The 10,965-nt window shown below is 35.0% G+C and overlaps 1 protein-coding gene across 1 annotated transcript; it reads right to left on the reverse strand.

Moving 5' to 3' along the window:
- Positions 1–9,210: 9,210 nt before the first annotated feature.
- Positions 9,211–9,960, reverse strand: LOC140675944 (uncharacterized). Its single transcript, XM_072910539.1, has one exon. The coding sequence runs from the start codon at positions 9,958–9,960 to the stop codon at positions 9,211–9,213; it is 750 nt and encodes a 249-aa protein (XP_072766640.1).
- Positions 9,961–10,965: the final 1,005 nt, after the last annotated feature.

A 10,965-nucleotide genomic window follows, 5' to 3' on the forward strand; every position in this document is an offset into this window, starting at 1 on the left:
CACCTTGTATAAGTAAGAGTTAATTAAGTAATTGTATATATTTGAGTGTGACTGTCTAACTTTCGTTATCTTCCAGAGTTTTATTCGTTTTAAACTCTTTATGGGATGTTTATATTGTTTTCACTATAATATGTATATATATATATATATATATATATATATATATATATATATATGATATGTGTATGCACCGAGTTATCTTCATGGTTGATATATGAAATAATTATAAATGATAGCTGACCGGATTTTTATTGGCAAACCAAATTGGATTCATGGTAAGGAATTATTATGCAGATGATGGGTTTGATCGAATCTTTTATTGTTGTTAAAATTTGAATTTACTGAAATCACTGTGCTGCGGTGGAGTATGAGTAAAATTGACAAGTTATTATATTTGGGTGACAGAATCATTAGATATGTACGTTACTGTGGTATTAATTCGGCTTTGGGATATTAAACTGCATTTAATAGTGAAGGCATAATTATATATTGGAGGTGCGGATTAAAATAAATGAATTATTAAAGTTGAAAATATGAGGTGTTCCTGGAGTAAAATGGGTCTACAACAATGTGCGCTTAACTTTTTATAGCGGGGCTGTAGCCCTATAAGTTGCTACTTTTTTTGGTTCTTTATGAGTCAAGGCGCCAGGAAATAATTAATTAAGGTCACTGGGCGGGTTTTTTATGTGATGTTTAAACCGTTAAAAATTGGGTGCTTTTCGATGTTGCGACAACTTTTGATATATTGAGAAAAGTGATTTAGACTGTGCATAGGAAGTTACAATTGCACATACGAGTTACTTGGCTTGCTCAGTTTTAATAATTAATGAAAGTTCATATATAGGGTGTCCCAAAAGTACCGATCGGAGTTTATTATATGAAGCTTATGGAATTTAACCAAATGAATCGGTCGGTTGTTAAACACTATTTTATACTAATGTTTGGATAATATGACAATGTTAGTTTATATACCGGGTGTCAATTTATTAAGGTGAACATATGTCGGGAGTTGTATTTCCGCTTATTCGCAGTTGTGATCTCTTTCCTTGCGTGATTTTAGCTTGTTATATAGGTTTTCTTTATATTTTTGTTATACCGGGTGGTGGTTAATTTTCGAAGCGTGTGTCTATGGTGATGTGTACGTATATGTTTGTGTTTAGTAAGAGTGATGACGGCGAGGTGGAGTGAACATTGACTTATATTATCGCTATTACTTAATTTATGCTATTCTATTGACGCGTACTTAATATTATGTTTCCTTTTTATTTTTCAGGTACTTCAACTAGAGTGACAAAACTAAATGGGTAATTATAATAAAATTAAGATGTTCGACCAATTTGGTAGGCCGTTTCTCTTTCCTTTTTCAGTTGCTGAGGATGCGAACCAGAAGGTGATATACCAGGTGGCCGGAAAATAGGTAAGAATTTTCATTGGACAACTAATTAATTATTTTCCTTTATTTTTAGGTAGGTAATAGGGGAGAACCAGTGATGGGGATAAAACAAGAAAGAAAGAAAAAAAAATGTTTTAGCCGGAAACATAATAAAAAGGTATTTATCAGCTTAATCTATTTTTGATAATAACTATATGTATATATATAAAAAGAAAAAAAAAAAAAATTTTATAGGTGCTTAACGTTTACTATGTCTACTTAACAGGTGACGTATGGAGTCAACGGACGGCGACTGGTGTCAAGCGGAGGCGATGGACGTGATACAATGAAAAATGGATACACTACGATAATTCTAAGAAAATCGTGGGGTAAGCCTGACCATGCATCAACATCGTCGGCAAAGCCGAATATCCAAGCTTCTGCTCTGCATTTGGTGGGATCAGCTGGGTGCAGTTTACTATGAACTGCTCAAACCGAATGAAACCATCACGGAAGATCGCTTCCGACTACAATTGATGCGTTTGAGCCGAGCATTGAAGGGAAAACGGCTACTATACGAGCAGAGACACGACAAAGTGATTTTGCAGCATGACAACGCTCGGCCATATGTTGCAAAACCGGTGAAAATCTAATTGGAAACGCTTAAATGGGAAGTCCTACCCCACCCGCCGTATTCACCGGACATTGCCCCTTCCGACTACCACTTGTTCCGATCGATGGCACATGGCCTGGCTGAGCAGCACTTCTATTCTTATGAAGATGCCAAAAAATGGGTCGACTCTTGGATAACCTCAAAAGACGTATCGTTTTTCCGACGTGGAATTCAAATGCTGCCAGAAAGATGGGAAAAAGTAGTGGCTAACGATGGACAATACTTTCAGTGACAGGTTTTTTACTGATTTTTTTAAATAAAGCAATAATTTTCACGAAAAAACAGCGAGAACTTATTCAACATCCCAATACAAAAAATTAAATGTTGGAATAATTATTTAATTTTTATATCAAAATGTTGAGTAAAAATTCCTGACTTTATATATATATATATATATATATATATATATATATATATGTTCATAAAATAACTGACAATTACTTTAATATAAGAAAAAGAAAATTAGAGTTATAAAAACAACTCACATGCTAAAATATTATATGCTTATAACAAATAACCTTCAGTATACTACAAAACATTAAATGTCGGAATAATTATTTAATTTTTATATCAAAATGTAGAGTAAAAATTCTTGACTTTATACATATACATATATATATTTATAAAATTATTAACGGTTTCCCTGCTAATACAAAAAGAAAATTAGCGTTATAAAAGAAATCATGTATTAAATATTATAAGGCCTTAGTGCGAGAAAAGGTATCAGGTTACATGCTGCACGAGCATTATCTTGCGAGATTGATTAGACGGCGGCATCCCTTTGTAAGCTGCCGCGCTTAGTCCTAAGAATTACCTCTGCACATACCGAGGGGCCTACAAGCTCGCGACCCTCCGATCCCCGCGGCCTACACTTCATCTGAATATAAGGCGTGTCCGCGGACGGCCAGAGCATTCAGTCGGCAAATTTTGAACAAGAAACAACTAGGAAGAACATTCAGTTGACAGCAACTAAGGAAGAAACACCTAGCCAGAACATTCAGTTAAAAATTTTCAAGACAGCAACAACTAACCAGCAGCAGTAGAACTCTCTTAGCAGCTAAATACTTGTAAGTAAAATTGTACTAAGTATTATACTGAATAAAGACTTATAAAATTTTCATATTTCGAACTTAGAAATATTTTGATACTCTTCGGACTTAGAAATATTTTATACTCTTCGGACTTAGAATATTTTCATACATGCTAATAGTTATACTGTTTTATGCCACTGAATCCATTGAATCTTATACTTATACTATTTGACTGACTCCTTTGATAAAATAATTCTGAGATAGAATTATTTCATGAATAATACTTTAATTTTATAGATTCAATGTTACATTTTTACGATTAATACTTGTATTTTATACCGATACTTATATTATTTTATTCTTTACATCATACATGATAATATTTCAGCCTTCACTGATCTTCAGTCGATACTTGTATCCTATACTCTTATCCTATATTACCATCTACCTTATAACATAATATCACCTTCTTTTCTTTTTAGTCGTTATAACATAATTTCAAATTATTCTGGTTTACTTTAAATTATTTCACAGTTGAATATAACTCAACCTTTGAATTATTAAATTATTTCAATGATATCCTGTCTTAAGGTCACTTCTGTGCGTCCGTTCATTGTATATATGATATTTGTCATGGTGTTATGGAGTTCCTAGAATTTCCTCAGCTTCTCGTTAGTGCCAAGTGAATTGTATTCTGACCACCCTATATCAAACATACAAAAACGAGATTTGATTCAGCGTGTCGCATCCACCTAAGCAATAAAAAGGTGTAGAGTAAGCTCCTACAGTGGCGTTGCGCCTGCAGGCCTTCGAAATACTAGTTCCTGAATCGTTACTGACTAGCAGTGACTTACGCTTTTCCTCATAGGGTCATCTTCTCTATTTGGTGATAACAGAGATTTATTGCAATACCGAATGACAGTGATTTTTCTTTTCTAAATTCTATTATTATAACACGTACTTATCAAATAATTGAATATTCGATTTATACTTATACGAACTTATCCAACTCGTTCAAGATTAACTAAAATCATTTGACTAGATTTGCGCAGTAAGTTTAGATGCTGAATAAGGATACACATCCAGGCCGCACGATCTCATGGCATATTCAGCCTTAACTAGATAACAACATTAAACCGGATTTGCGTAGTGAGTTGAGATGCTGGATAAGGACATACGTTCAGGCCGCACAATCTCACGACGGAAGCAAGCTTCAATCAAATAGTTGAACTTGTGAAAGCACATAATCTCCGGTGATAGAATTCGATTTGTGATCGCCAAAGCAACTTCGTATATAGAGATTAGCGGAAGCAACATAAACCAAAATTAGAATAAATAATTGCAACAGAATATTCAATCCCTAAATTCTTTCAATCTACCCAGTTCATTCAGCTTATTGAATCAAATGTATTCAGCAATAATAAACCGGATTTGTGTAGTGAGTTCAGATGCTGGATAAGGACATACGTCCAGGCCGCACGATCTTACGACACACAATCCCCGGTGTTAAATTCAGATTGTCTGCCGAAGCAAATCTCATACTAAAGACTCGTGAAAGCAACACCATTAAAAGTAGTTATGCCAAAAACCCGACGTGCTGGTAGGAAAACATTTAATGCAAAGAATAATCGCTCAATATTTTAATACTAAACAAGATTCTGAACAAACTCCCCTTATCGAATCTTCCTCTTCTAATCAAGATTATCCTTCTTATATAATAGATTGTAAAGACAATTCCATACATCCTATCGATACCGATATAGGTCCCCGTTCCTTAGTAATAAATCCTGCTACCATCAGAGAATTAATAAATAAAAGATTTATAGCCAACCCCTCCAGAGATGCCAATTCTTGGCTGATTGCCTTCAAGCGGGCCGCGTGGTAGGGCCACACACACAACAAAAGAGTCGTGTACGTGTGTCGCCCGGCGCTTGGCAAACTTCGAGAAGTAGGAAAGGACAGACATACGATCTGTCCTTTTCTCTCTCTCTCTCGAGAGAGCTATAGCTAATGTCTCTAGAATGATGTTAGCAGTAGCGGCTAGTGGCTCGAGATTCGAGAATTTATACATGTACATACATACACATATTATTATATTCACATAATTTGAAAAAATATATTGTATTATTATCATAATAAATAATATAATAAAATTATTTTTTATTGATATAATAAAATACAGAAAATATTTTTTACCTTTTATACTTTTTCTTTAGACATTTTTAAAATTTATGTAATTGAAACTAAGATTTATTAAATATGAGATTTTGATAATTCTAAGTTAATTAATTATAATGAAATGTTACTTTGAACAATGTTTTTGCCCTCCCAAAGTAAATTTTTCAACTATAATTAATTAAACTAGAATTAATAAAGTCTCAATTATAAAAAATTATTTTTAATTATATATATAATAATAGAAAAATTAGTTTCACTTATGCAATATCTTATATTTATCAAAGTTTTAATTGTATAAAGATTATAAATAAATATGTCTGAAGAAAGAGTATCACGATAAAAAAAATGTTTTCCGTATTTAATATATATTGTGACGTGACGTTTTCTTTCGTCCATCACAAGAGTCGAAAGGCCCGATCGGGAAGGATTTTCGCGGGATCTGCGTCCTCGAATAATAGAGAGAGCGCCCTGCGAGATTTACTTTTTATTTTCGCGCGTTATTTGCGAGTTTGGCGACAACAACCTCTAGTCGACAGCTACGCGGGTCCGAGGAGCCTGGTTATGACGGCGAGTGGAGGTGAAGGAATGCGGAGAGATCACGCCCGGTAAGGACCGTACATTTTATCTGATAATTCATAAATCGGCGGAAACATCGACTGCCGTTAAAAGGTTTAAATCTGCAGGAGCATACCGAGAGCGAAGGACCGGGAAAGGCACGGTCAAGGGGATGGCCATTCCCGATATGTTGAACATCGGAGCCTCGACTATGGAGCTAGAAGGTTGGACTCAACCATGGGGTCCGGGGAAGCCAAGGGCACCGGACCGAGCCGACCGGAAGCTACTGGTAAGCCGCACCGAGAAGTTGTCTCGCGGAGACCGAAGGATCACAAGATAACCCGAATCGAACGGGCCGCGATAAGGAGCGGCCGCGATTGGCCCTAAGGACCACGATAGCGCCGCAGGTGGCCTGATTACGTACGAGGTCACCGGCGTGTCTCCCGCAAGCCTCACGCTCGTCACTGTTCGGCGAGCGATCGAGGACAGGCCTATCGACCCGACTACCCAAGATCATCGTGCGAGACCGGATGACGGAGAAGAAGAAGAATTGAAAGACCGCCAAACCGGTAGCTCGTACGATTCGGACGAAAGCGCCCTGTTATAATTATCGTAATTTTAGTTGTCGCGATTCACGGGGAGATTTTATTCTGCCGTCGCGTATTTGTTGCCGTATCGTTGTTGAGATTTGTGAGGGCCGCATTTCGTCCGAGTCGTAAAAGGGCATAACGTCTCTCTCAATAGTCGCCGCCGATAGTCATTATTGTGTTACCGTATTACGTATCGTTTAGTTGTCGAAATTTGTTACCGCATGATAAATTGTATCCGTCGGGAAGCGAGCTCGTATACCGCGTGTCGCGTGCGACTTTACGTTCCGCGCCATTTATCGACTTGCGATCCGGGAACAATACACGTAACGTAATTTCGTCGAGTATAATTTTGTGTACAAGGACATCGAATCTGCATCCCGCTTATTGGGAGAATTTCCCACGCCGTATAACACATGCTATAAGTACCGTGGTGATCGATGGCGGAGGTCGATGCGTGCCGACCGCGCATGTTTACGTATGTTCCCGAAGTTTTAGCGTAAATCGATTAGCGCGATTAGAGGGCGATTCGTGGTCGAGATCTGCCGCATATTATTGAATAATGTATCTTTACGATCGCCACGACCTTAACAAGTCGCGAGCGATCTGTGAAGAAGTCTAAATTCCTCTGAAATCACGCATAATTCGATACCTCGGTCGCGACATCGCGCCGTCACGCGCCCTTCGTATGCGACGAGCGTGCGACGTACATGTCTAGTTGTCGCATTTATAATAATTTCTCCGGAAGGCTTTCTTGTTCCACACCGAGAGTTTTCTTGTATACTATATTTACTTCCCGAATGCTTGTCAAATATATTTATTTTTAAATTTAATAATTGTGTCTGTTTTCCGGGAGATTTCCTTGCTTACTAAATATCGATTCTCGATCCCGTTCAGCTCCTACGCAACCCCCCCCCCCCTCTGCCGCTTAAGTATCGACTAGCCACTTTAGTTACCGTCGCGATCGTAATTGCTTCACGATTTTGAGTTACCTGCCAATATTGTCTTAATTGGAGACGGCGCGAATTTTCGCGCCTGGCGCCCAAACATTATCGTTCCGATAGAGCCGAACTACGATCAATTAAGCGATCGCGCCGAAGGTGTGCCGTAGGCCAGTCGGCCAAAAATTGTATCAAGGAGCGTACGCGGTAATTAACCGAAAAAGTCTACACGGTCACAATATATATAATAATATATATATATATATATATATATATATATGTACATACATATATATAAAAGAAAGATGTAAGTTAAAGAATAAGAGATTAAATTTAAAAAAAAATTTAATAATAAAAATCCACTCTTGGCCAACATATACGTTTTTTTCTTGTAAAAAATTATTTACAAATAATATTAATAAAAAAATAATATTAATAATAAATAATCTTAATAATTTCAATAACAAAATTTTTCTAATAATATCTATCAATTTTATATGGGCAACAACGTATGTATATGTTGTTGCTCAACGGAAACCGCGAGAAGGTGGTGGTTTTCTCCGTCAAGAAGAAATGTAAAAAAATGTTTCCTTCAATATTATATTAAATATAATAAAATTACACACACACATACACGCACGCCCGCCCGCCCGTGTTTTTCAGATATGTGTCGATACTCGTCGAAAAATTAGAAAAACATTTTAAAGCTTGAAATTTCAGTTTTAATGTGCTATCGATAGTTTTTAAAAATTTTTTAATCTTTTTAGTATTTATATACTGTTAACAAAATAAGAAACACGGAAAATTTAAGGGTGCCTAATAATTTTATCAATAGCTGTATATATATATATACTAGCTTTTCGGACCGCGCCAAGCGCGGTCCTCAAAGCCTTTTTATTTGGACCGCGCAAAGCGTATAATATTTCTCTCTATATTATATATTTTTATTATATTACTATACTATATTATATTATTACTATATTATATTATATTATTATATATTTCTCTCTATATAACATATTTTTTAAAACATTTTTCACTTGCTTTAATTAGTACAATTTTTTTTAATTTCTCAATTTACAAAATTTCTCTGTATCTTATATTTTTTGTAAAACATTTTTCACTTCCTTCAATTAGATGTCCTTGATTACTCAATTCATCAATCTTAATTTTTATACTTCCCTATTGGTTGCTCTAGAAAATGCCACATAAAATTGACCATGAGCAAATACAGGATGTGGTAAATAAATTCCAACTTTTTCTAAACTTTGTCCTTGGGATTTATTTATTGTCATAGCAAATGATAATCGAATAGGAAACTGTCTTCGTTTAAATTTAAATGGCAGTTCAAAATCATTTGTAATTCAATCTATCCTTGGAATGATAACAATCTGTTCTCGAGCAGGACCTGTTAAAACTTCCGCATAAATTAAATTATTTTTCAGATTAGTAACAATGAATCTTGTTCCATTACATAATCCTTTTTTAATATTTAAATTCCTTAATAAGATTATTGTAACACCGATTTTTATTTTAAGCCGATGAATTGGCATTCCAGAAGGTGTCAGAGTTTAAAAATTCAGTTGAAAAATTTAATTGTTTCTGTGGATCATCACTTACAATAGAATCAATTGATAAATATTCTTTTTTTCTTCTTCCATTAGACAAAGAATTTCGTCATTAATTATGAAAGTATCTTCATTCTTAGGACAAAGAATTGCTCGATCTGGATTTTCTCTAATACGCTCCATGGTGATTCTATCACCAAAAATCTCAGTACTAAGAGATTCTTTTGATATAAAATCCTGGAGTATTTCAATTGTATCGAGATCTAGTCCATCAATATTTGATAATTTACCATCTCTGAGTTGCATTAGCCAATATGCAAAATCTTTTTCTTCTCCAGTTCTCTGCTCTCCATATTCTGCTCTAATTTAATCTCAGTTACATTCCTCCATATAGGATTGTATTTTACAGATTCAATTATAACTGCTTTTTGTGCATGTGGCACTACGGGAAGATTTTGTCTGAAATCTCCTGCAAATAAAATTACTTTTCCTCCAAATGGTCTTTGATTCTTCATTAGATCCTTCAAGAGTTTATCAACTGCTGTTAAGGCATGTCCAACAGTCATATTCACTTCATCCCATATGATGAGTTTTGCAGAGATCAATTTTCGTGCAGCCTGAGAGTTTCCTCTGATATTTGATTTAGCTCCATCATCAATTGGAATTGAAAGTTTAAACAGAGAATGATAAGTTCTTCCTCCTTTAAGAAGTGTTGCAGCAATGACAGTTGAAGCACATGGAATAATCATCTCGTTTTTTCCTCGAATAACACTCAAAAATGTGTTAAATAGATAAGTTTTTCCACTTCCTGCAAACCCGTCAATATAAAATAACCGCTGAGGTTCGTTCTCATTGTAAATTGCTCTAATGACTATATCATATACGTGTTTTTGTTCATCATTTAATGTTGATAATAAATAATCACCACGTCTTTTTTCTTCATCCACATTATATTCTGTTTCGTAAATATTCACTGGAATTGGATTTGGCAATTCAAAGTTTTCACAACTACTTCCATTATTTTTCAGAATTTCTTGTATATGATTTAAAGCCATATTATCAGGGTCGACAACATTGTTGTTTACAATCCTCCTCATTCATTTGATCTTTGTATTTATTCCAAAAAGTTGGTACATCTGTTGGATTTCCAAATATGCAAATATAGGTAAATAGCTCTCGAATTTGTGCAGGCATTTTTTATTCTGTTGCTTCTTCTAATGTTTGTGCCCATAGATCGTCAGTTTCTATTAAATTCTTCGCAATTGCTGCATCTTTAAATGTTTTATATATAACTCTGTTTACAGTTCTTAAATCTTCAAAACATTTAGCTCCACTCACATGTAGGAGAAGGAGACGTAGATAAAATCTTTCATTATTTTTTATGCTCACTGTATATAGCCTTGAAATTATTTTCTCACCACCTTTTTTGTGTGGCTTCCACTTAGTAATTTTCTTGTCATAAACATAATAATAAAGAATATCTGTGTAAAGAAAATGCATTGCATTTTCATCATATTGATTCAGTTTGAACCATGCAGTCAATGTAGTATCTCGATTGAGCTCTCTTTGAACAGCTTATTCCTCATTTCCTGCTCGGAAATAAACTATTTGGCGATCAGGCAAATGAACTGCCAATCTTATTACTGTGTGAGACTTCATGAATAGATCGTATCCGTTAAATCTCCACATTGCTTCTGAAGCAACATATCTTGCATCCAGGAATGAGTTAACCTCATCTATTCTAATGAATCTTGTACCATCTCGTGCTTGCACCTCAATTGCAGCACAATCAAATCCTTTATGAATATATTTATATAGATATTTTACGCTCTTCACTGATGAACATATTTTTAAATTGATATGTCGATTATATTTCATGATTAAATATGGTGAATATGGCACCACTCATCGATTATCAATCTCTTTATTTCTAACGATGTATTTTTTTCTAGTATTCCTACGTTGATACATAGGATATCCATTTACATTTACATTAGTTTCATCACAAAATTCTTTTGGAAAACCGTTAGAACATTTTCCATCATCCCCAGTGCAAGGAT

This window comes from Anoplolepis gracilipes, unplaced genomic scaffold, assembly GCF_047496725.1.
Source record: "Anoplolepis gracilipes unplaced genomic scaffold, ASM4749672v1 Contig22, whole genome shotgun sequence".
NCBI lineage: Eukaryota > Metazoa > Arthropoda > Insecta > Hymenoptera > Formicidae > Anoplolepis > Anoplolepis gracilipes.

Excerpts from the sequence above, each read along its gene's own strand:
- LOC140675944 (XM_072910539.1), bottom strand. The coding sequence starts at position 9,960 with ATGGCTTTAAATCATATACAAGAAATTCTGAAAAATAATGGAAGTAGT.